Source organism: Odocoileus virginianus, unplaced genomic scaffold (genome assembly GCF_023699985.2).
Source record: "Odocoileus virginianus isolate 20LAN1187 ecotype Illinois unplaced genomic scaffold, Ovbor_1.2 Unplaced_Scaffold_2, whole genome shotgun sequence".
In the NCBI taxonomy this organism is placed as follows: Eukaryota; Metazoa; Chordata; class Mammalia; order Artiodactyla; family Cervidae; genus Odocoileus; species Odocoileus virginianus.
In genome coordinates, this window is record NW_027224264.1 from 359,844 (window position 1) to 387,369 (window position 27,526).

The 27,526-nt window shown below is 34.6% G+C and overlaps 1 protein-coding gene across 5 annotated transcripts in view; it reads left to right on the forward strand.

Annotated features, from left to right (window-relative positions):
* Window positions 1–27,526, forward strand: part of STAG2 (STAG2 cohesin complex component) — a 130,445-nt gene that overhangs the window by 84,546 nt on the left and 18,373 nt on the right. For all 5 annotated transcript variants that reach the window (XM_020894262.2, XM_070462276.1, XM_070462273.1 and 2 more), the window contains 14 exons: window positions 5,869–5,986; window positions 6,409–6,512; window positions 7,467–7,559; window positions 7,699–7,788; window positions 8,373–8,576; window positions 10,673–10,743; window positions 11,067–11,154; window positions 11,247–11,327; window positions 13,141–13,233; window positions 15,205–15,379; window positions 19,611–19,750; window positions 22,655–22,756; window positions 25,202–25,350; window positions 26,964–27,092. In XM_020894262.2, the coding sequence (XP_020749921.1) occupies window positions 5,869–5,986; window positions 6,409–6,512; window positions 7,467–7,559; window positions 7,699–7,788; window positions 8,373–8,576; window positions 10,673–10,743; window positions 11,067–11,154; window positions 11,247–11,327; window positions 13,141–13,233; window positions 15,205–15,379; window positions 19,611–19,750; window positions 22,655–22,756; window positions 25,202–25,350; window positions 26,964–27,092 (1,637 nt within the window). The remainder of the gene's footprint in view (window positions 1–5,868; window positions 5,987–6,408; window positions 6,513–7,466; window positions 7,560–7,698; window positions 7,789–8,372; window positions 8,577–10,672; window positions 10,744–11,066; window positions 11,155–11,246; window positions 11,328–13,140; window positions 13,234–15,204; window positions 15,380–19,610; window positions 19,751–22,654; window positions 22,757–25,201; window positions 25,351–26,963; window positions 27,093–27,526) is intronic.

Here is a 27,526-nt window from a genome sequence, read left to right on the forward strand (position 1 = left end):
GAGTACTGGAGTGGGTTGCCATTTCCTTCTCCAGGGGATCTTCCAGACCCAGGGATTGAACCCAGGTCTCCCACATTGTAGGCAGATGCTTTTACCATCTGAGCCACCAGGGAAGTCAATGAATTGATAAGTAATCATGTATTTTATGTTTTACATAATCATTACCACTCCCATTATGTTATAATATATTTGTAGTGTATAACTGAGAGTAGTTCACTTATGTAATACAATTGCCAGCCCCCCACCCCATCTCTGCATTCTATATCCACAGATTCAGCCAACAGGGGATTCAGCCAATAGTGGATTGAAAATATTATTTTAAAAATTCCAGAAGTTTGAAAAAACCAAACTTAAATTTGCCATGTACTGTCAACTATTCACATAGTATTTGCATTGTATTACGTATTATAAGTTATCTAGAGTTGATTTAAAGTATATGAAAGGATGAGAGTAGGTTATGTGTAAATACTATACCATTTTACATCACTGGGCTTCCTTTGTGGCTCAGCTGGTAAAGGATGGGCCTGCAATGCAAGAGACCTGGGTTTGATCCTTGTGTTGGGAAGATCCACTGGAGAAGGGAAAGGCTACCCACTCCACTATTCTGGCCTGGAGAATTCCATGGATTGTAAAGTCCATGGGGTTGCAGAGTCGGACATGACTGAGCGACTTTCACCTTCACTTAACTTTATATCATTAACTTGAGCATCTTTGGAAAATCTATGTGTGGTCTTGGAAGTAGTCCCCCTTGGATACCAAGTGATGACTTTTTTTTTTTTTACAAATAAATAATACAAATATTTATTAGAGAATTATCTAGCTTACTTTCAATATACTAACATTAAAAGAAAAGAGAAATAGACCAGAGAGTACATCACCAAATTTGGTTTTGACTCAAAGTCCTGTGTCACAGCACATCTGGGGTCCCAATTGGGAGAGGGTCCCAGGCTGTGGGTGAGACTTCAAAGATTGCAGTTTGGGTTCCTGTTTATAATCCCAGGATGCAAACTGATATCGTCATCAGTCTGTGACCAAATTGCAAGCCTGGTTTTTTGTTAATGATGTTTGTTTTGTCTTGTAAAACTGCTGCTAAGCCTGGGCTTGATTGGCCAGGCCCCCTCCAGGGGCTCAACCATCTCAAGATGTCTTCCCCATTTTATCTATGGTGCTGCAAGTCTTGCACTCACAGCAGGCAGTCACTCCCAGTCACTCCCAGTCAGGGCAGTGTCCAGGCAGGTTAGAAGCAAGGTCAGAGGCCTGCTCTGCTTTGTCTCTGAAGCCTAAACAAGGCTATTCATTTCATTTCCCTAAAAGTCCCCAGGACTGTTTAGGCTGAAGAACACAGAAACAAGGTAAAGTAACACAAGCAGTCTTATTAATTCTGTAAGTAACAGTGTAGAACATCTTGTAGGTTTTAGTGAGAATAGTCTATTTATAGTATTTGATGGAGCGTTTCAATAAGCAGAGTTCTCCAACTTGAGAAGTTGGTCCATACAGCAGTCCTTCTGTAGCCTTGTCACAGTCTGTCAGTAAATGGGTGCAGTTATCAAAGTCTAGATAATTTAACCACCTTTGCAAGAGTCTATGATTTTATGCTTCTATTGGCCAACAGTAGGGCAGGTGAAGTTGTCTTGGGTGTTGGCCAGGTGACATTATTGTATTACCATTTGGAGATCCATTTGCTGCATTCTCAAAGAAACAACTTAACAAGAGGGTTAAAGATGCATAAAAGTAGAAACTGTCAAGGTACCTAGAAGAAAGGCTAGCCAGGAGAAGTAGGACCAGACATTGGCCCATGATGTCAGTGTTTCTGTAGGTATGAGAAGATGCAAGAATTTGTGCTCATAAAAAAGAAAAAATCTTTGCCTGAAAACATCTGACTATCTGAAGGCCTATTCTGTCCATTTTTCCCAGAGCACAGATTGAGTGTCTAATTTCTGATATCCATCCTGAATTCCTTTTAGAAGGTGTTGAAATTCAGCAGTTGTAGTGGCCATGATTTAATCTTTTCAGAGGTAGTCTGCAAGAGCCAGTTTCCAGTTGGCAGGGCCCCTTCATCGCCACAGATTTGACCATACTTTGGGGGGCATTTCATGGCTGTTGTGTCCCATGGTGCTGGAAAGGCTCAATACCAGGTCTGGTGAAGATTCCATTGATAAGCCACTCTGTGCTGTCATTGGACTAGGCCCTGTGAATAGCAAAAGTCTCCAGACCATTCCTGTCTTGCTAACCTCTTGATCCAGGAAGATATGGGAAGAGGCAGCAAGAGGGAATATCTAGAGTTACATTATTGTGATCATTGATCTTCTGTGGAACTATATATATCATTTTATCAGTGGCTCAGTCACATACTTGGTAATGTAAGAGACAACAAATTTTTAAACAGACAACATAGAAAATAATATAGCTAGCAGTTATTAGTAAGGTCACAAGCAAGAATTTAAGTCAAGAACTTTCATTAGGTATAGCCCAGTATACCCCAGGTCATCTGACTTAGTTAAATGATTATAGCCAGGTGTTAATCTCCTGGTTGTACATCATGGAGCGTTTGATCTTTATCTAAAGATTGACTACTGATATAAGCTTTAGAAACAAAATTAGAGTGTCCTTTTAACAACTTAATTAAATTTTAAATAATATAACAACAAGGAACTATCTCAGAAGTGAGTAACAAAACTGGAATTTAATGTTCAGTGAAACATAAACATTTTTCATTGTGAGGGCATTAACCCTGCAGCCAGGGAAGGCTTTATCCCATCAAATAAAAATGAGGTTTGTCAGGGAGCCAGGAAAAGCCAAGTGGCTGTCTTGGATTTCCCATAGCCCTGACTCTTTGATTTACAGCTGTTGCTTGCCCATTTTAAATTCCCCAATTTAGGAGTAGACTATTTGCCATGTTTTAAGGGCATCAGGATAGCAATAGTTTGACAGTGAGGGGTTAATTTTGTAGAAGCAGAATGAGCTTTATCTACATGTACTATAATCTTCATAGAGAATGCTTACTTACTTTACCAAAATAACAAAAGATTTTTAAAACAAATATAAATCACTTAAAGGCAAAAAATTCACAATCTCTTTTATCAGTGACTCAGAATGTCTTAATTAGATTAGCAAACAAGCATTAATACTAGATATTTAATATTGAATATTTCCCAGTTCACGTGAACCTGAAATTCATTTAGGTTAATTTCTCTTGTAATTGTTTGATTTGTAAGCGCTTACTTTTCTTTAAGCCAATTGAATTAGAGCTCATTTACAAATTAACCTCATATTATCCAAAAACAAAGACACACACTGAGACATAGATAAATCCAGACAGACAGACAGACAGAGATCTCATAGTTTTCCACTTGAGATTTAAAATGTCTCTTTGACTCTTTTCTGTCTTGCCCTTTTTCTTTTTTTAACCTTGGCTTGAAATTTCCATTTGCCCAAAGCTGAGGTCTTGGGCACATTGGGCTCTGTATTTCAAGGACATGGCAAAGGTTGTGTGCTGTCCTAAATTGCTTCAGTCCTCTCAAACTCTTTGTGACCCCATGGACTGTAGCCCACCAGGGCTCCAACTGTAAGTTAAATTCCTCTGCCCAGGGGATTCCTTGAGGGGATCTTCCAAACCCTGTGATTGAACCCTTGTCTCTTGCATATCCTGCATTGGCAGACAGATACCTTACCACTAGTACCATCTGGAAAGCCCAGGCAAAGGTTAACTTCAAGCTTTTTTCTAGGCAGACCTTTTTTAAAAGCTAGCTGTTTTTAATTGCATATGTAAAAAGAACTGGTTTTGCAGTTTCAAAAAAAAAAAAAAAAAAAATTCATTTTAACCACTTTTCTCCAGAGTCTAAAGAATATCATGGCCATCCTGTGCCAAAAAAGTCATCTTGCCTTTCTGTTCAGTTTGGTCGAGTCCGACTCTTTGCAGCCCCATGGACTGTAGCACGCCAGGCCTCCCTGTCCATCACCAACTCCCGGAGTTTACTCAAACTCATGTCCATTGTGTCGGTGATGCCTCTGTCGTCCCCTTATCCCCTTTCCCAGCATCAGGGTCTTTTCTAATGAGTCAGTTCTTCACATCAGGTGGCCAAAGTATTGGAGTTTCAGCTTCAGCATCAGTCCTTCCAATGAATATTCAGGACTGATTTCCTTTAGGATGGACTGGTTGTGATCTCCTTGCAGTCCAAGGGACTCTCAAGAGTCTTCTCTAACACCACAGTTCAAAAGCATCAATTCTTTGGCACTCAGCTTTCTTTATAGTCCAACTCTCACATCCATACATGACCACTGGAAAAACCATAGCCTTGACTAGATGGACCTTTGTTGGTAAAGTAATGTCTCTGCTTTTTAATATGCTGTCTAGGTTGGTCATAACTTTTCTTTCAAGGAGCAAGTGTCTTTTAATTTCATGGCTGCAATCACCATCTGCAGTGATTTTGGAGCCCAAGAAAATAAAGTCTGCCACTGTTTCTCCATCTATTTGCCATGAAGTGATGGGACCAGATGCCATGATCTTAGTTTTCTGAATGTTGAGTTTTAAGCCAACTTTTTCACTCTCTTCTTTCACTTTCATCAAGAGGCTCTTTAGTTCTTCGCTTTCTGCCATAAGGGTGGTGTCATCTGCATATCTGAGGTTATTGATATTTCTCCTGGCAATCTTTTGTTTCTGTATCCATAGTTTTATAGCTAAAATATTGACCGAATAGTGCTCAAGTTGACTCTGAACAGGACAGGAAAAAAATAATTGCTAAAGTGGGGGAAGGAGTGGAGGAAATTGGGCTTACCCTCTCCGCACTGATACATTGGAAAAGTTAGAAGGGGATTAGCTGATGGAGAGGGAGACAGAGGCAGATGGAGGGGTGTAAGGCAGCAACAGGGCAAATAAAGGCGAAAGAAAGGGGAGTGGGGGACACTGGGAGAGCCGACTTAAATAGTGATTTGATTAACTAAAATATAAGTTTGGCATTGTAACATGGACAATTGTCCTCAAAAATCACATAATTCTTTTTCCAATTATGTCTAACTTCTCATTAGACAATTTAAAGTTAAATTCATGTACCTTACGGTAGGGAGAGGACCATCCAGCCTCTCACCTAGCGCGGCACATTCTTAACCTTTCTCTGTCAGGACAAGCCGCAAAATTTAAGGTTCCAATTCTCACATAATTCAGTGAATACATCCCATTCACTAGCTAATGAGCAATAAGGTGAATCTTCCCATCTGGGAATAAAAACTTCATCAACCTTAATCTCTTTTTTTCTTAAAGAGTGGCATTTTGTCTCACAAATCCTGCTCACAGTGCCAATTAATGTTTTGCTGAAAGTTTTCACTTTCGTCTCAGGTTCAAAGGATTTGTTAACAAAATAAGCCACTCGTTATATACAAATAAATAATACAATATTTATTAGAGAATTATCTAGCTTACTTTCAATATACTAACATTAAAAGAAAAGAGAAATAGAAAGAGCAGAGATACATCACCAAATTGGGTTTTGACCAACATCCAGACTTAAACAGTGCTGGGAAGTCCCGTGTCACAGCACATCTGGAGTCCCAATTGGGAAAAGGTCCCAGGCAGTGCATCCACTCCGTGGGTGAGACTTCAAACAAGATGACTGTTTTGAGTCAGGTAATAACTAAATGCATGCATATAGTCTCTTCAAAAACAATTTTCATATTAATGCTTATTGTGAGAAATGGTAATACCTAACTGTTTACTTACACTTAGCAAGACAATTCTTCTCTTTCCTTTCTTCCACTTGACATTAAAAAACATTGTTGTTTGAGTTTGTGTATGGTACCAACAAAGCTTCCATTCTTTTGATTAAGGCTAGTATGATATTTGTCTAAGAGCACATTGTTCTTTTTAAATTTTAGTTACATGAGCATGCAGCATACCTTGTGGATAGTATGTGGGACTGTGCTACTGAGCTGCTGAAAGACTGGGAATGTATGAATAGCTTGTTGCTGGAGGAGCCACTTAGTGGAGAGGAAGGTAAGGATGTTTAATTATGGTATTTTTGTTGTCTAGGCAATTTTGAAAACAGATTTTACTTATTCCATTTATTTATCTCTTAGCATTAAAATAGTTGATTCAGAGTCTTTGGGTAATTTTGTTTTCATACACATGAATATTAGAAAGGTATAGTTCCTGTCAACATTTATTATGTTTTATTGTATTTTATGTTTTTTCATCTGTTCGTATTTTCATTTCTCAAATTGTGGACTGGTAGTTTACAAATTTATAATGTTTAGTAAGTTTTAACTTGTTCTGGTCCTTTTTGTGATATAGTAATAGGATTTTCTTTAGTACATTAGGTCAGATTCTGTCACAAGCACAAGAACTGTTATGTAATGATTATAAATGGCATATAGAGAAAAAAATAGGTTAACTCTTTCTGATTATTTTTTTCCCAGCACTAACAGACAGACAAGAGAGTGCTCTGATTGAAATAATGCTTTGTACCATTAGACAAGCTGCTGAATGTCATCCTCCTGTGGGGAGAGGGACAGGAAAAAGGGTACGCCAACATATTTTCAGTATTCTAAATTATATGTCTCTTTTAAAATTTTTTTTATAGTTCTTATTTGTGTCTATATAATCAAATCTTTGAATCTTAAATTTTATTTTTTCGGTGATCTTTGCTTATAAATATGTTAGAAGTAAATTTTAAAGCATTAGCAGTTTGGGAAGTCTGCTTTCCTTCTATAAGATACTTTGTTAGTTTACTACAGTGATTGTCAGTCCCTGTAAAGATTGCCTGCTGTGCATCATTTTAGAATGATGTATTTGTCCGTTTTGATTTATTTACAAATTGACTTTCTTTTAATAAAAGTAAGATCATCATCCATTAAAATGGGGGAAATATCTGTTTCCTGGGACTAAATTTTATTGCATTATTTCAAAGTTCACATGTATTGTAGACCAACAGTTTCACAGGCTTTCAAACTTTTGTGATGCACAAAAATAATCTTTATATTGTGACCTAGTACACATCTATATGTGTTTTTGTATATAACTGAAGCAGTTATACAATATAAGTTAAAATACTACAACTTATATGATGCATTCAATTCTTTTTATTGTTGTTGTTCTTTTTCAATTACTAGTAGTTAATTATATTGAATTCATAACCCATGGATCATGGCACAACTTACAGTTGACTGAAATCCTACTCACTTCCATGACTATATAAGCTAATGAACTGTATTTCCTAGGTGCTTTTCTTTTCATCCAAAGTTAGGGTAGGTTAGTCTAATGTGGTATTGATTTTGTCTCTAGAACTATTCAAAGATTTTTAAAAAAACAATGTGCAGGCTATTCTCTTTGTTACTTCTGGGTTTCAAGTTTTATAGTAGAAATTTTTATATCCATCATTTAAAATGTCATTTTATTACTTATTTTTAATATTTTAACTTGAGCACCTGTCAATGGGCTTATTAATAAATACTTGGAAACTGTTGTGTTTCCTTAGGTGCTTACAGCAAAGGAGAAGAAGACCCAGTTGGATGACAGGACAAAAATCACTGAACTTTTTGCTGTGGCCCTTCCTCAGTTATTAGCTAAGGTAAGTTTGTGTCAGTATCAAGAGTGTTGTTAAGAAATAACAGGGTTTGTTTGGAAATGCCATACAGAATTTTCTACTTATCATAATATTTCCTTACCATTATTGTGATGTTTTTGACATGATTTTTTTTATTTCAAAGTACTCTATAGATGCTGAAAAGGTGACTAACTTGTTGCAGTTGCCGCAGTACTTTGATTTGGAAATATATACCACTGGACGATTAGAAAAGGTAGGGTGTTTCTGTGTATAATAAACCTTGAAGAAAAATTGTTAATATAGTTCATCCCATCATATTGCTTATTTATATTTTTTGAAATTTTTATAGCATTTAATATAAAGGAAAGCCTATATCTTGTATGCCTTACATATTTTAGATAAGTTGGATTTAGAGAATGGCACTAATGAGGTTTTCCTTTGATTCATGTTGATAGCAATACCCTCCTTCCTAGACATTACGTTACTGAGTCACTGACCATTTATGGAGATGGGAGGTGGGTAACTGGATAAGAACAATTGCAAAATGAAACAGCTAATGTTCATTGAATGCATTTACTATGTTCCAGGAACATATATATTTATATGTATTAACATCTTACCAAAGCCCTGTGAGATAGGTAATATTATTCCTGTTGAAGTAGGGGAAGTAAGTTTGGGTGGGTTAGTGCATTTTTTTACTTTGACTAGAAAAACTTAAAATGTATGTGCTACTATTGTAAAGTTACTGTATTTGAAGCTTTTCACCCCAGTTGTACAGTCATTTTATCCTGTCATCATACATACCTTAGTTTTAATGAAGAAACTTTGATTTTGCAGCATTTGGATGCCTTATTACGACAGATCCGGAATATTGTAGAGAAGCACACAGATACAGATGTTTTGGAAGCATGTTCTAAAACTTACCATGCACTCTGTAATGAAGAGTTCACAATTTTCAACAGAGTAGATATTTCAAGAAGTCAACTGATAGATGAGTTGGCAGATAAATTTAACCGGCTTCTTGAAGATTTTCTGCAAGAGGTATGTATTACAAGTATTTTGTCAGTTGTCCCCCACTGTGGCCCCACCCCCGCACCCTCTCCATAACTAGGTCAGTCACAGTCTTGGTGATAGTCCTTAGTAGTATGTTGAAAAGACATTCAGACTTTCTGTTCTGTGATTCTGTTTTTTCTCCACCAAGAGAGGGAAGTGGCAAGAATCTGTAACTTAAGAGATGGTGAAAGCAAAATTAGCACCTTTCCTTTTTTTTTTAATTTAAAGAAATGATCTGGAATGTTTCCAGGCTTTAGTTGAACAGGAGGAGGCTCTTAGGGAACAGGGAACAGAAAAGTTGAGCTAGATTGTTTCCATGTAACCTCACCTCAAAAATTGAGTTATTTCTTAATGGTTTGGAAGTTGATTTATTTATGGTCTTTGATATTATAAAGCCTTGATAAATTACAGAAGCTGTTCATTTTGGTGTTTCATTGTTCAGTTCTATTTCCAAAGAAGCTTAAGCATGATATTCAAATACACTTGTATTTTTACTGTGATTTTTATCTTTTCTGGAAAGATATACTCAACAGTTTAGTTTATTTGCATAAAGTAAAAACTCATGATTCTCAGATTATTGCATTTAGGTTTTTCCACATCACATTTGCAATAAATTCTGCAAAAATGATACGGATTTTGTAATTTCCAGTTATTTTGTTTAACAGTTCTTAAACTTTCTTATTTCTCTGTGTAACATTTCATGCTTACTAAGTTTTGTTTAATTGGAGGTTTGTATAATATGTTGATGTATGATTATTACATTTTTAGTTAAAAATTTTAATGGCTCTACCCTTGGCTGGATATGATTCTTTTTTTTTTTTTAAGGTTTATATTGGAGTGTAGCTGATTAACAATGGTGTGTTAGTTTTAGGTGGACAACAAAGAGACTTGGGCATACATATACATGTATTCATTCTCCCTCCAAACACCCCTCCCATCCATGCTGCCACATAACATTAAATAGAGTTCCACATACTATCCAGTAGAACCTATACAGTTAGCCATTTTAAATATAGCAGTGTGTACCTGTCCATCCCAAACTCCCTACTTATCCTTCCCTCCATCCTTCTCCCAACCTGGCAATCATAAGTTTGTTCTTTTAGTCTGTTTCTGTTTTTTAATAAGTTCATTCGTATCATTTCTTTTTAGACTCTGCACATAAAGGATGTCATACATTTCTCCTTCTCTGTCTGACTTACTTCACTCAGTATGACAATCTCTAGGTCCATCCATGTTGCTGCAAATGGCATTATTTCATTCTTTTTAATGGCTGAGTAATATTCCATTGTATATATGTACCACATCTTCTTTATCCATTCTTCTGTTGATGGACATTTAGGTTGCTTCTGTGTCTTGGCTACTGTAAACAGTGCTGCAATGAACATTGGGGTGCATGTATCCTTTTGGACCATGTATTTCTCTGGGTACCTTCCCAGGAGTGGGATTGCTAGATCATATGGTAGCTCTACTTTTAGTTTTTTTTAGGAACCTTCTTACTGTTCTCCATAGTGGCTATACCAGGTTTCGTCCCACAGATTCCCTTCTCTCCACACCCTCTCCAGCCTTTACTGTTTATAGATTTTTTTTGATGGTAGCCATTTTGACTGATGTGAAGTGATACCTCATTATAGTTTTGATTTGCATTCCTCTAATAATTAGCAATGTTGAGAATCTTTTCATGTGCCTCTTGGCCATCTGTATGTCTTCTTTGGAGAAATGTCTGTTTAGGTCTTCTGCCTGTTTTTTGATTCAGTTGTTTGTTTTGATGCTGTTAAACATCATGAGCTGTTTGTAATTCTAGAGACTAACGCCTTGTTGATCACATTATTTGCAAATATTTTCTCCAGTCTGTGGGTGGTGTTTTGTTTATTATTTTCTTTGCTACGCAAAAGTTTTTGAGTTTAATTAGGTCTTTGTTTATTTTTGTTTTTATTTTCATTATTCTGGGAGATGGGTTGAAAAAGATACTACTGTGATCTTTTATGTTATACTTTCTTTTTATGGTGGTATCATAAATGTAATAGCTTAAGATTTTTCACTTTTGTAATTATTAATGTTTGATATGGTATAATTAACATTTATAGGGCGAAGAACCTGATGAAGATGATGCATATCAGGTATTGTCAACATTGAAGCGAATCACTGCTTTTCACAAGTAAGTTGAATCTTAAAGTTTCTGATTTTTTAAAACTTATCAAAATCAGAGCCAACTTACATGTTTTGGGATTATAATGTCATAATTTTTGCTGGGTTTCTTGTGCTTTTGGGGGAAAAGTGTTTGGAGTCATACTTTAAATATGAGAAAGAAAAAAAAATTCAACTAATATACTTTCTTAAAGTACACATTTTTTTGTTCTTGTGAGTACATGTTAGGAAGTTTACTATATTTTACTTCAACAGTATTCTGTTAGCAGTCAAGTCCAGAACAGATGTGATTAAGCTTAAATTTTTAATATAACTTAATTCTTTTTTTTACAGTGCCCATGATCTTTCAAAGTGGGATTTGTTTGCTTGTAATTACAAACTGTTGAAAACCGGAATTGAAAATGGAGACATGCCTGAACAGGTATTTATTTATTTACAAGTCATATATTTCACTTTGAGAATGAAAATATGTGACTTTTAAAATTTAATTGTGTTCTTTTTGTTCCTTTATAGATTGTTATTCACGCACTGCAGTGTACTCACTATGTAATCCTTTGGCAGCTTGCGAAGATAACTGAAAGCAGCTCTACAAAGGTTTGTGGTGGTTCAGTGGCTTTATTAAATATTACTAAGTTTTCAGCAAACTTAAACATAAGACCGATTATTTCAATAAAGTCTTGCTTATCTTCTATTTAGGCATGTATGCTTTTGAAAATAGTTATTTGTAGTTTGATATATATTCTGTGAAAGAACATTAAACATTTGTTGAGAGAATGGTTTTAAAATAAAAAGTCACATTTGTAGGTGGCATAATTTATGGATTTCCACATCATTCTCAAAAGCTCTGGAAGCATGAAGAACTATAGATTTTGTAAATCATGACCAAGAACCTTCAAAACATACAGATACAACTATTGAGTTCCATAAGTTAATTATTACAAGCTACCTGTCCCTAGATCTTATACCTTGGTATTGTTTAGGGATCATCTTATTCATACTCGGATCTCTCTACTGATGTTCCAAATTCATGAAAAATCATTTTGTGGTTGAGTGCAGTATGCCAGCTACTAGGTCATAGAACTTTCAACATTTTATCCATAATTGTAATCATTGATGTGTTTAGTAATTGAACTAAACAGTACTGACTTTTTCATTTGTAAATTAGAAACTTAAACATCGTACTTGTTGCAGTAGATATTGCCTTAAATATTATTTGAGCACATTTTTATAAGCATTAAGTAATTTCTTTAAGATGTAGAGTTAGTTGTTTGTAGTTATTTTCCTCAAGAAGGAATCCTCTCGATGTTTGTTTTACATAAAATCACAGAATAACTTTAGAAATTTTTTGAGTTTTTAAGTACATGATGCTGTTATATCTACAAATGGATATTTGCCTCTCGCAAAGAACAATATAGTACTGTTAAAATAGTATACTTTTTGTCAGACACTCAAAAACTTTATTTAATTCAGTGTCAAACTTGTAGTAGGTACAGTGACTATGTATTAGCAGATATGATTGCTCACCTAAATCAAAAGCATTGAGTTAAAAATTAACATGGGAAAAAGGTAATACATTTAGTAGAGGGAAAAAGGGTAAAAATGAAAGTTATTATATACAAAATTATTATGCTGAACTTGGTTGAGTTTTCTTTACCAAAGCGATCTCCAAGTTAAATCTGTTAACTTGTCTATTACATACACTGAATGTGTACTGATATTCTGTCGTTTGGCATTCAGTATCAGGAGATTGGCAAAGGTAATGCCTCAAATAAATTAGTGTGGATGATCTTTATACAGTGTTTTTCTGTTTTAAGTTAATTGGTAAATATTTATAAAAAGAAAAAAACTTCTTTAAAAAAATCTAGAACAAGATTCATCCTTTTAGTGTAGGTTTACTAGAGACTTAAGTTGTTTTTTTTTTTTCCTTAAGTGGAGTAATACCGTGAAACTAATTTTTGTTAGGCCCCTCTCTGTTTTTAAAAGCACAGTCAGTATCCTACAAATGAAAGATACTGTCCCCTTTTAAAAAATCATTTAATTTATTCCATTCATCACTTGGCCAGCCATCAAATTACAAAGCAAGGAGGGAGCGTAAATCCTATTAAACATTCTGAAGCAGTGGATTTATATGGATAGCCATATATAGTCATATAAGTTTTTTCTCATTCTAAAGATCATTTAGGATTTTATCTGTTAATATACTTGATATTTTTAAGGTGCAATTTCTTGAGATTTTAAAAGTGGTTTTTGTTTTTCTTTTTGATAAATGCTAAGGAAGAATTTAAATCTAATGTAAAAGTTAGCACAATTAAATATATGATGATCTTCATGTAATTTAAAATATCTTAAATACTGAATGAGTTTTTAATACAGTATTTTAAAATGTTATTGTTAAATTTTTTTCAAGGAGGACTTGCTGCGTTTAAAGAAACAGATGAGGGTATTCTGTCAAATTTGTCAGCATTACCTGACCAATGTGAATACTACTGTTAAAGAACAGGTTAGTAACTACTATAGATGGCAGTCTTTTGTAAGCAACCCTGAACAAATATTTGAAGTACTATATAAAATTTAAGTAATAATAAAATTGCTTTGTATATACCATGCTCAAAAAATAGATTAAGTAATATTAAGTCCATTTGGAGCATTGTTGATTATTCTCATATTGCAGTCATTCTGTGTTACTGTTTCTTTATGCCACACTTGGTAAACAAACCCATATATACAAAGGAGGTGTTTGTAGTTATGTAAGTTATTCCTGAAAGCAACAGGTATAGCAAGTCTGCCTCAGGGAGGTCAAGGTCCATCCGATTTTGTTATCTCTGAGAATATTATCAGATCTTGGCATTCCTGCCTGTCCTGATTGTATAAAGTTTTTTTTCTTATGTGGACTTTGTCTGAAATAAAAATTTTAATCATGTCCCTGTCTTCAAAGTGTTACCTTCCCACCTCATATGCCCTCTTAATTCCAGTCTTGCCAACTTTCTCATTCTGAAAATGCATTGTTACCCGGTGCCATGGGTAGTTTTCCCATCTGTAAAATAAATTCTGATCCTGGGACCAAGGGCCTATTTAGTTTTGAACTGTAACAATAAAGGACTTGGGACTTTAATTTACTTCTCTACAATTCTGATAAGAGGTACAGAATTTTAGAAGGTATCAGTAGTAAAATGATTTTATAGTTAAAATCTTACAATAGGATTTTAATGAGGTATATGTGTGTGTGCACACATGTATGTGCGCTCAGTTGCTCAGTCATATCTGACTGTTGCAACGCCATGGACTGTAGCCTGCCAGGGTCCTCTGTCCATGGGATTTTCCAGGCAAGAGTACTAGAGGAGGTTGCCATTTCCTCCTCCAGTGGATCTTCCCAACCCAAGGATCTAACCTGTGTCTCCTGCAGTGGCAGGCGGATTCTTTACCACTACATCATCTGGGATGCCCTTTTAGTGAAGTATACACTGATCCAAACTTAATATGTGAGCTATTACTTGATATATTTTCATAGGCCACCAAGATATTCAGCTTAATATTCCTTATTTCACATAATTCCTTATGGATTATTGTGTATAATCTATGTTATGTATAATCAGATTTTTAAGACTTGGAGATTAACTATTTGGTTATTAAATAACCTGTGTATTACTATTCTTCCAAACAGCCTCCAGGGATATGTCCTGGTTAGCTCACAAGACCTGCCAGTTCACCCAGTTAGTAAATGTCACCGTGCTTACCACTTTGTATACTTACTGTGTATGTTGGAAAAATTTGTAAACTCAAATATTCTGATAGGTATAAATTATTTCTGTAGTAGTAAAATGAGAGGAAGAGACCAAAAGAAGAGATAAAAGCATAAGAGGAAAAAAATAAATGTGGTTAGTTCCAAAAGGGCAAAGCTGTTATTAAGATCTGCTTTGCCTGGTGATTAGTTTGCAGGCCCATACTTGGTTATGTTTTTTCTACTTAATCACCATACATACTGACAATAAGATTTTGTGATCTCTCTTCTAAGAGATCTTCTAGGAGATATCCATCTTCTTGGTTTAAGTGTTTTTCTTCCATAGAAGAGAAGAATGATATCAAATTTACACATTAATTCATATTTGAGAATGTATATCATGAGATATTGTGGTTTAGTGTGGGATTTGGAGTCAGAAGACATGCGATTGAGTTCTGACTGCATGTTTTGATGATATTAACATATTGTACAAATCACTTAAAAGTTACTGAAAATTAAAAAGAATATTTGTGAAATTACCTTGCATTTAGTAGATCACAGTGCACATATCAGTAGTTATTATTGAAAAAGTTTCATTCTTAAAGTCTTAGGAAAGTCTTACTAGTCATTGCTTTACTGAGTTTCAAATGCAGAGTGAGATTTTATTTCTATATTAAATATGTAAGTTATTTGTGGCAGTTTGTGAAAAACTTTGGTTTATGGCATGCTATCCCCCCTTTTTTTTTATAATAGGCCTTCACTATTCTATGTGATATTTTGATGATCTTCAGCCATCAGATTATGTCAGGAGGGCGCGACATGTTAGAGCCATTAGTTTACACCCCTGATTCTTCATTGCAGTCTGAGTTGCTCAGCTTTATTCTGGATCATGTCTTCATTGAACAGGATGATGACAATAACAGTGCAGGTAATTTTATTGCCATCTTTTTGTTAAATTTGTGTATCTACCATAAATCAAATTTAGCAACAGTATAAAATGTTATACTACTATTTCATATTTTATTCTTAAACATGAAAGCCAGGTACATTTTCCAGTGCATTTTGTATTCATTCCTTGTAACATAAAGACAATGAAATATCATTTCTCACTAGTTGTGAGTTTGTTTTTCTAATTTATAGCTACCTACAGAACTGTATGAGTTAATTACATTGTGCAAAGTGACTAGTGTACTGCCTGGGCATGTAGGTAGGTGATCAATAAAATTTACTTTGCTTTCCCCTTAATCATTGGTAGCGCCAATATTCAAGTAACTAGAGCAGAGAAAAAATGTTAAAGTGACATTTTTGTTACATACAGAATGTTACACATAAACAGTCAGAGGAACCTGGGTATTGTTACTGTTTGTACTCTGATTGCATACACGGATGCCTTACTTGGGCTTCCGTCATAGCTCAATTGGTCAAGAATCTGCCTGCAGTGCAGGAGACCCGGGTTTGATTCCTGGGTGGGGAAGATCCCCTGGAGAAGGAAATGGCAACCCACTCCAGTATTCTTGCCTGGAGAATCTCTTGGACAGAGGAGCCTGGCGGGCTACAGTCTATGGGGTCACAAGAGTCAGACACGACTTGGCGACTACATCACCAGCACCACCACCATGCCTTACTTGAACAAGAAATCGTGGAAAAACAGATAATGTTTGGTGACTTCTTTCTGGGTTTCAATTTGAAGTTAAGCCCGAAGGATATATAACATCAATATTTTGTTCTCAAGTATCACAAACTTAACTTGAACAGGATTGAGAAATCAGAATAGGCAAAACAGATGTAAAAAATCCGTGTATTAAAGTTTATATACTTAGAATTTTCCACTGTTCACTTTCAGCTCTTGTTTTAGTTATACTTTATTTTTAATGTTCATTTGATATTAGTCAGCAGGCAGTATACCTAAGATGCTGTGAATACTTTTTAAAAATGAGATATAGTCTTGTAAGAATTGAAGTAGAAAAGACATTTCTAAAAACAATTATTATATAACTTGATAAATAGTAGAGACATGTACAAAGTGTTATAGACATTTAGAGAACATTCTTACTATTCTGTCAGTCAAAACACCATTGAAACAGGATAACATCTGAAATGGATCCTAAAAGATGAGTTGGAGTTTTTAGAACTTCTATCAATAAACATATATTCCAAACACTGATACAAAATCAGTTTTTGTCTATGACCCTTTTGTTAGTTGCAGACTACCTCCAATTCATTTAGACCATAGGAAACAGGAATGAGAATAAGCTTGCCAATACTCCTGAATTTTCTGGGAGGTTCCTGGAGTTACATTCTTCTTTACCTCCTTGGACTGTGTTTTTCTATTTACACTTTAAAAATAAAATGTATTCCAGTTCTATGGAAAAGAATAAAATATAACACATTTATATAGACCAACCACTAACATTTGTTAAATTTTGCCTGGTTTCAGATTTGTTTTTTAAAGGAATAAAACATAGATAGAAAAGAAGTCCTTGTTTGTATCTGTCCCCAATCCCGTTATTGTTTTTCCCTAGAAATAACTGCTATCTTGAATTTGGTGTTTATTGTGCCTTTGCATCTTAATTCTATTTTACCAAGAGTTTATGTGTCTTTTAAGAAAATAAAGTTTATTTTCTGTTGCTAGCTTCCACATAAATGGTATCGTGTTAAACATTTAGTTTACATCTTGGTTTTTTGAATTAACATTATTTTTGAAATTTATCAGTGTTGACATGTGATTATAGTTTATTCATCCTGACTGCTGAATATTGTGTGATATGAATTAACCATATGTTACCCATTTTCATATTGATGAACATCTAGTTTTTTTTTCCATTTTTTCCTCTATTATAAATAATATTGCAAAAATGTTTTTATAATTATCTCCTGAGCATATGTGCAGATGCTTTTCTAGCATACAGGCATACCTCCTTTTATTGCACTTTCATAGATAATGTGTAGTTTTACAAATTGAAGGCTTGTGACAACTTTGTATCAGGTAAGTCTATGGATGCCATTTTTCCAACATTTGTTCACTTCATGTTTTTATGTCATATTTTGGCAATTTTCGCACATTTCAAATTTTTCCATTATTTATCATGGTGGTTTGTGATCAGCAATCTTTGTTGTTACTGTTGCAATTTACATGAAAACTTATATGATGATTAGCATTTTTTAGCAATGAAGTGTTTTTAAATTAAGGTACATACATGTTATTAGACATAATGCTATTCATTACTTAGTAAGACAGTATAGTATAAACATAACTCTTATATGAACTGGGAAACCAAAAAGTTCATGTGACTCATCTTATTGTGGTATTCACTTCATGGTGGTCTAATCAAACCTGCAGTATCTCTGAGGTGTGCTTGTGTATGCTGCTCCTGCCGCTGCTGCTGCTAAGTCACTTCAGTCGTGTCCGACTCCATGTGATCCCATAGACGGCAGCCCACCAGGCTCCCCCGTCCCTGGGATTCTCTAGGCAAGAACACTGGAGTGGGTTGCCATTTCCTTCTCCAGTGTGTGAAAGTGAAAGTGAAGTTGCTCAGTCGTGTCTCTTCGCGACCCCATGGACCGCAGCCCACCAGGCTCCTCTGTCCATGGGATTTTCCAGGCAAGAGTACTGGAGTGGGGTGCCATTGTTTTCTCCGGTGCTTGTGTATACCTGAGTGGAATTGCTAGAGTATATAGTCTATGTGCATTTTAAACTTGACCACATGTTGCCAGATTATTCTCCAAAGTGGTTTTACTCTTTTACCCTCCCACCAGCAACATATGATAGTTCCCATTGCTTTTCATACTCATCTAACCCCTGATATTATAGACCCATGATTATTTGATTTGTTAGCCCACATCAGATTAGAAGGGGAGAGTAAAATAGGGAATGCTTCTAGAGGTGCTGACAACATATAATAATAATGGCAGCTGACATCTATGAAAGGCCCAGTGTGTTAGATACTTCTCTAACATTCTTTAATCCACACAGGAGAAAAAAGTAGCTAATTTTTGATAAGAAGTGAAGAAAACTTTCAAAAGGACTCAAAAAAAAACTCTTAATATCTAAGTAACTTAGTCTGAAGGGGGAGTAAGTCTTACATCCCTCCAGTTCCTGAGAGCAGTACCAAACAACGATTGGAACAGTATTGTCTAGAAATCCATTTATAATCACAGAGTCATTAAGAAAAAGTTAGCTTGTATGTTCAATGTACTCTTTAAAAAGAATAAACAGTACATTTTAGGTTTCTAAGAAAATGACTTTGGCATTCTGGAATAGGCAATTTTCATAACAGACTTTTTGGATGATCTGTCTTAAATTCCTAGTCTCAACATTTGGTTTTTATTTACGAGCAGTTATCAAGGATTATTAGAGACAGGGTGAAGTAAATACTTTCTTAAAAAGAATTCTTATTTTATACACAATATAAGTAATTTCATTTATAAAATTTGTCAAGAGGAAAATTCTTTGCATAGCTTTTTATGTAAAAGACGTCATCACAATTTACAGGATCAGATTGAAAATCCTTTGGCAATACTTGGTGGCTGTAGTCTGGCTTTCTCAACTATAAATTTGGAAATAATTTTGTCCTTTTGACAACTAAATATCAAAATCTCACATAATTAATCAGGAGAAATATGTGAAGTTCCCTTAAAAAAAATGATTTCTCGGCCAGTGTAACTGAATATCTGTAATATGTATAAAGGAAGTGTCTGTCAATGGAAGTTGGGCTCTAGGTGAGGTGGGGTCATCTTTAGAAGGGATAGGACAATTTCTAAGGTTGTCTGCTCCTAGGGAAGAAAAGCCTTACCCAACAGATAGTGAATATGCAGGTCTCATTGTCAAACAATCCTATTAGGGAAGTAGGCCAATGGGTTAGACATGCTTGTATGTTAGGCAAGCTTAGCCCGACTTCACTAAGCATCATTTCCTTTGACTCACCCCACTTGTTCCTGTTCCATGTTCATCAAACAGCCTTCTGATTTGACATCACAAAAATTTTTTCTATTGGAATAAATGGGCTGGTCATTCATGAAAATATTGAGTGGTTATAATTTTATTTTATTTAAATGTTTTTTTCTTTATTTTTCACATTCTCCAAAATAAAAATAAAGTTATTTTTATATATATTGAAATAAAATACAGATGGCTAAATGTTTGAAACTTTTTCCCCCAGATGGTCAGCAGGAGGATGAAGCCAGTAAAATTGAAGCTCTGCACAAAAGGAGAAATTTACTTGCAGCATTTTGTAAGCTAATTGTATATACTGTGGTGGAGATGAATACAGCTGCAGATATCTTCAAGCAGTATATGAAGGTAAAATTGAAAAGTGGATAGCAAGATATTTTTATATTGCTTTTATGTTTGGTTACCATTGAATTTTTTAATAGTTAAGTTACTTTTGTAGTGTAAAAGAAATCTCTTAAAATATTTAACATTTTCAGTAACATTTTCTCATACCTGCACTCCTCTATGGATGGACATTTTGGGTTTATTGAGTTCATTTGTGTTTGGAATATTGCAAACAGCTTGTCTTAACTGTCACTAATAGAAATTGCGTTTGTGATTTAATTTAAAACAACAGAATGGTGTCACTCCCCTGCTTGATGTAACATAAAAAAAAGATCTAGGAGTCAGAGAATTAGATAATATAGTTTCAACTTGGTTACTATGCAGCTTGTGACCTTGAGTAACTCACTACCTTTTGTATCCTGCCTTTCTTTATCTGTTGCACTGTGATAGTTAAAGTTTCTTAAGCTCTGAAAATCTGACTAGGTTCACAGTAGGTTATTCACAAGCATCATAAATATAGGTGAGATTCTTTAACTTTTAAGTAGTAGTAGAAAGGATGTTACTGATTGTACTAACAGAACGTGACTAAATATGGCTTGATAATTTTTCTGTAATCCTTTTTCAAGTAAAATCTAATTATAAATGTAAAATTTTTAAGCCTTTGCTTTTACAGAATAAAATATGTAATACATTTATCAAAACCTCGTTAATTCTTCTTTGGAATAGTTTCCTAGGTGATAGAAGCCTTAATAAAGTACTTTGAAACTTATTTGGCATGATACTTGTTAGATTTTTTTTTTTTAAACTGGTGGTTTTTGAAGTCACTTTGCAAGTTTTAAACTTTTAGACATAGGTATTCTATTAAAGTCAGTTTTGTTAGTCATGTAGGGGCATGGTTATCCTGTTATCTCTGGTAGTTATGTAAAATCTTAAATTAGAATAAAAAATCATGTGCAGTGTGTGATTTAAATGCCACATACAGTAACTTTGGGGATTCCCTGGTGGCTTAGACAATAGAGTCTGGTCTGCCTGTAATGCAGGAGACCCGGATTCAATCCCTGGGTCGGGAAGATCCCCTGGAGAAGGAAATGGCAACCCACTCCAGTATTCTTGCCTGGAAAATCCCATGGATGGAGGAGCCTGGCAGGCTACAGTCCATGGGGTCACAAAGAGTCGGACACGACTGAGCAACTTCACTTCACAGTAACTTTTCTTTTAAATATTGTTAACAGACTGTTAGTTTCTATAAGGAAATTAATAAATTTGGAAACTGCTCATGAAATACATGCCATTAGCAATGAATAAGTTGTGAAAGTAACTGTGATAATATTCATTGACTTACTATTAGGTTGGTGAAAAAGTAATTGTGGTTTTGGACCGTGAATTTTAAATCATTATAACTAGGCTCAAACACATCTTTATTAATCAAAATAGGAAGCCATTACAATCAACACATTTTTGCCAACAAGAAATAAGTTTGTTTATTCCTGTAGCATAAAAATCTGTGCTTTGGGATTTGATGAACTCTTGGAAAGCATTTTCTGCCTCCTGCTGGTTGTGGAAGCATTTTCCCTGCAAAAAGTTGTCGAGATGCTTGAAGAAGTGGTAGTCAGTTGGCAAGAGGTCAGGTGAATATGGTGGATGAGGCAAAACTTCATAGCCCAATTCATTCAAATTTTTTTTTAATGCATTCAATTTTTGAACTGTTGGTTGTGTGACGTGTGGTCAGGCATTGTCATGGAGAAGAATTGGGCCCTTTCTGTTGACCAATGCCGGCTGCAGGCATTGCAGTTTTCAGTGCATCTCATCAATTTGCTGAGCATACTTCTCAGATGTGATGGTTTTGCCAGGATTCAGAAAGCTTTAGTGGATCAGACTGGCCACACACCACCAAACAGTGACCATGACTTTTTTGGTGCAAGTTTGGCTTTCAGAAGTGCTTCGGAGTGTCTCAGTCCAGCCACTGAGCTGGTCGTCTCTGTTTGTCTCATAAATCCACTTTTCATTGCATGTCACAATCTGATCAAGAAATGGTTTGTTGTTGTTGTGTAGAATAAGAGAAGACAATGACACTTCAAAACGATGATTTTTTTGATTTTCAGTCAGCTCATGAGGCACCCACTTATCGAGCTTTTTCACCTTTCCAATTTGCTTCAAATGCCAAATGACCATAGAATGGTCGATGTTGAGTTGTTGGGCAACTTCTCTGTAAGAGGATCAGCTTCGATGATGGCTCTCAATTGGTTGTTGTCAACTTCTGATGGCTGGCCACTGTGCTCCTCATCTTCAAGGCTCTTTCTCCTTTGCAAAACTTCTTGAACCACCACTGCACTGTACATTTGTTAGCAGTTCCTGGGCCAAATGCATTGTTGATGTTGCGAGTTGTCTCCACTGCTTTATGGCTCATTTTGAACTCGAATAAGAAAATCACTTGAATTTGCTTTTTGTCTAACATCATTTCCCTACTCTAAAATAAATATAAAATAAATGGCAAGTAATAACTCATTGGCAAAAATACACAAACTGAGAAATGTGCATTAAAATGATATATAACATAACCACATTTAAGAATGTACTCTAATATCAAACGGCAAAGTTCAACAATGCAAAACCGCAGTTACTTTTGCACCAACCTAATAGTTCTGAAAATCTGAATACTTAATTATTTTTATACACTATACCTCCTTAAAATCAACTCTAGAACTTAATGTGAACTAGATCTTAACTGTCTGATATTTCTGAATTTACCAATGTTAGAGTTTGTGCTTAAAGATCATAAAGTTTCAGTAACATTCTTACATGTCTTTGAAGTCATAATTTTAGCCAAATACATTCTTGTAATATGTTTATATGCCTAACCTAAAATTAGTCTTACTGTCCAACAGTTTTAAGAGACAAAGCTCTAATTTATTCAAATTTCTTTTCTAGTATTATAATGACTATGGTGATATCATCAAAGAAACAATGAGTAAAACAAGACAGATAGACAAAATTCAGTGTGCAAAGACCCTTATTCTCAGTTTGCAACAGGTAAGACATGAGTACCATGGTTAGGCTAACATAATAAGCACTTACTGGTTTTCAAGGTAACAGTCAAAAACTGGGCAAAGGACGCAATAGATAGTTTGTAAAAGTGGAAATGGAAAATAAACAATCTCACTGGTAAACATTGAGCAAGTGAGATCACTTTTTTTGCCTCTAGACTGGCAAGATTGGCAAAACCTATAGCTGCCTAAGATATGGGAGAAACAGATTTTGTCAGCATTATATATTGGCTCAACCTTCCTGGTAGGCAGTTGGCCAGTATGTGTCAAAATTTATAATGTGTATGTCATTGAGGCAGCAATTCTACTTTTAGAATTTTGTCCACAGTGGTAATAGGATAAGTTTGCAAAAATGAGTATACAAGATCGTACATTGCAAAGTTATTTATAATAGCATGGAATTAGAAATAATCCAAATGTCAGTCAATAGGATATTAGATGAATATATTGTGTAGTACATCTCCACAGTGGCTACTGGGTAGCACTTAAAACTAGTGTAAGTTGATATTAATTTAAGATCTCTACCGTATTTGAGAATAAAATAAAAAGATTCCAGTATAGCATCACTATAAAATTGTGCCTATCTCTGTGTCCCTGGAGAAGGGAAAGGCTACCCACTCCATTATTCTGGCCTGGAGAATTCCATGGACTGTATAGTCCATGGAGTTGCAAAGAGTCAGACATGACTGAGTGACTTTCACTTTCACTGTGTCTGTTTGGAAAAAATAATCACCAAAATGTTAGCCGTGGTTAACTTGCTTTGGTAGGTTTCAGGTGAATTTTACTTTATTCTTTACCCATTTGCAGATGTATTTTAATGAGCACTTATCAATCATAGTGAAAATACACTAGTCATTTTCATTTTGGCAGTGGCATGGCAAGTTTAATTAGGCAAAAATCATTTGCTTAGTATTCTTTGGTCTGTCAAAACCAAATGCATGTAAATCATAACCAAACCCATTTCACTTTGATAAAGTTTCTTGCTCTTTAGAAACATAGGTGTGAAAGTTCTTAGCTTCATTTGCATATTGGATATTCTTTATTAAAAGATTTTAAAGGCTGCATTTAAATAACTTTTGTTATAATAACTGTAGAAAGTTTACAAAGTATTTTAGGAAAACTAGAAAAAATATACCTTTAATTTTTTTCACTTGACAATGTTTTCATTTTATCTTTCTAAAATCTTTTTAACACCTGTGTTAAATCTTATTTTACGAAAATAAAAAATGTGCATTCTGTCTTAATATCCTTAATTTTTCATGTTAATAAATCCTAAACACTTTCATGCCATTAAATACTTTCCTCTGCTCTTTTTTGGCTGCTCTGTGTGGCATGTGGGATCTTAGGTCTCTTAGCAGGGATAGAATCCGTGCCCCCTGCATTGGGAGTGTAAAGTCTTAACCACTGGCCTGCCAGGGAAGTCCTTCCTCTGCATTTTTAATGATTGTGTAGTATTCCATTTTATAGAGGGACTATAATTTAACCAAGATCTCTTGTTTGATGTTGAGGTTTGTTTGTTTGTTTGTTTGTTTTAAACAATTCTTTCCTTTATAAATAGCACTAAAACAAACATTTTTGTACCTATGTATTGCACATAAATATTACTGTTATTCTTTTTGGATATAGTCTGATAATAACAATTGGTTAGTCAAAGAGCATGAAAATTGTAAAGCTTTTGCTACACATTGCCAGATTGCTGTGTAGAAAGAAAGATTATCTCAGTTTATGTTCCCAGATCAGTGCCCATTGCACTGCATTCTTTTTTTTAAATTTACTTATTTTTAATTGAAGGATAATTGCAGTATTGTATTGGTTTCTGCCATACATCATCATGCATCAGCCAGCCCTTCCTCTTGAACCTCCCTTCCACCTACCCCATCCCACCCCTCTAGGTTGTCACAGAGCCTGGTTTGAGTTCCCTGAGTCATACAGCAAATTCCCACTGGCTATCTTGAGTAGTAGCCATAACTACTACAGGAATGCACTGTATTCTTAAGTAGTAGCCATTATCTGTTAAAAAATCTTGGCAGTTTGATAGTTGAAAAAATTATATTTGTTTTGCTTACTTTTTGATCCATCATTCAAATGTCAATAAGAACATAGTTGCCTAATAACTTAGTTGGTTTCCTTTTTATTTATATTTTTATATGCTATTATAATATCCAATTATAGTGACAGAAAAAAACTCTGTCATAACTAATCTAAGAAATTTCTAATGTCAATAATTACCTCTAGTTTGAATATGTGAAGTGGTGCAATTTTGGTCATTTGTATCACATTTTAAAAAATCCATGCTTTAGAGTGAAGTATAATGCTTTATTTATAGAACGTTACAAGTATATATTAAATATAAAATATGATATTTTAAAATCAGTAATAATCTGTAATTATTAAAAACTTTAACATGCTTTCTTTCTTTCTTTCCAAACAGCTTTTTAATGAAATGATACAGGAAAATGGCTATAATTTTGATAGGTCATCCTCAACTTTTAGCGGCATTAAAGAACTTGCTCGACGTTTTGCTTTAACTTTTGGACTCGATCAGTTGAAAACTAGAGAGGCCATTGCTATGCTACACAAGTAATTTCCAAATTTTATTCAGCTTCTCTGTGTTTTAATCATGCAGGTTTTTTTGTATATTGCTTTTTTGTTTAGAATAACCAATTCAGTTGATGCCTTATTACTTGTTTGCAAATCTGTAGTATATCTCCTTTCTTAAGAACCAGTTACAGTGCTGTCTCTGTTAACACATGAAATGGGACTAAAACACCTTTCGTAGAAAAGTCTTTGCTTTAATTAAAGCCATACAAAATCTTTATGAATTATGTGAAGAAAACATGTATTTGTTAGGTATTATAAAATCTCTTGTAGCAGTTTTGTCATGATCTCATGGCTAGGTAGAAGAATTTGATTCCTTTGTTTCAAGTTTCTGTTCTCTTCTATTACCTTTTCTTTTATTTTGAGCCGCAATCTTTATTTTATCTGCATGTTTTCTTTGCCTTATCAAAATTGGAAATCATCTGGTTTTATTTTAGGCATGTAATTTAGTGATCAATTATACTTTTATGTATATTTTAGATCTCTAACATAACCAGTATGTGGATATTAATACCCTTTATGTCTTTATTGTGGATAAAGAGCCTTGCCTTTGGAAAAAATCTAGAGGCTTGGGCTCCATTTCATTGAAAGCTCTCTGTTTTGTGTCTTTTTAAAATTTGTATTGTTTAGTTAGTTATGAAAGTGTTAAATGCCTCCTTTCAGAAATTATTCTGCTGTTTAAGTTAGTCCTATGCTTTCCTCAACTTTAATTTACTCCCACCTTTTCATTTGGCTCTGAAAGTCTCAGATTTCTTTTTATGTCTTTTAATACTTTGGTTGTGAATTTTAGGTAATACTTAAAGACCACACATGCAGTAATTATTCTGAGAAGTAATATATTATTTACTTCATATATGTGTAATGTTGGGTAGTTGTCTTAATTAATAGAGGTATTTATTATTAAATAAATACAGGTAAAATTGGCCCCGAGTTGAGTATAATTTTTGAACTTTACTCTTTAGTGAGTCATTACAAATAGTCTGTAATCATTATTTTTAAGTTGATTTTATAGTTGATCTCCTTTATGTCTTGAAATATACAAAAAATGTAATGATCATTATGTGAAAGGATTTGGATTATCTTTTATGGAAAAGAAAACTGAGGGCAGAATGTAGATATGCCAGATCACATTTGTAATAAAGACCAGCTTGGGGGAGGGGAAGTGTCTATGTCTGTGTCTGTTTTGTTTTAAAGAACCAGGTAGGGTGTGTGTGTGTCTGTGTGTGTCTGTTATGTTTCACAGAAAGTTAACAGTTCAGAGTTCCTGGGCAGTCTGGTGTTTAGCACTTCCACTGCTAGAGCGGGAGCAACTAAGATCTACAATTAGTGTAGCATGCCTGCCCCCGCCCCCACCCCCCCCCCCCCAATAAAAAACAAATTTAAAAAATCCATCCAAAACAAAATAACAGTGTCATAAAACGTAAATATATTTGGTCATTCTCTATAGACTCCTTATTGTCTCTGTTCTTCAGATTAAACACACGAGAAAGGAAGCATCTTTTGTAGTGGAGTGAAAGTATAGAGAGAAATTTTCTAGGTTATTAGATTTTCTATTGTAGTTATTTGAATATTTGTCTTTTTTGTTTTTGTTGCAGAGATGGCATAGAATTTGCTTTTAAAGAACCTAATCCACAAGGAGAGAGCCATCCACCTTTAAATTTGGCATTTCTTGATATTCTCAGTGAATTTTCTTCTAAACTACTCCGACAAGACAAAAGAACAGTGTATGTATTTACTAGAAATACTCTTAATTTTGCTTTGGAATTCTTAAAGATTTGTTATAATTGGTTTCTCTTTCAGATTTGTAGGATTTCATTAATGCACAAAAACTTTTATGCTTCAGAAATTTTATAATTTAAAGATTACAACTATGTTTTATGCATAATATTACATTTTAATTCTATGAGTTCTTTTTACAGTGTAGCTGTATCTTTAAAGGTGTAACTGGAATGCTTTTTGTATTCTTATGAGTTCTTTGCTCAGCCTAACTAAGGAAGAAGCATTTAGCAGACAATAATATTGCTGATCCATCTGTGTGTTTGTCTGTGTCCTGAGCTGTGACTATACTGGAAAGTAGAAGTCTCCCTGTTTTTTCTTCGTACTTTAACTACAAGTCCTGTTCTCAACAGGCCATTTAAACAGAATACTTTTATGGTTT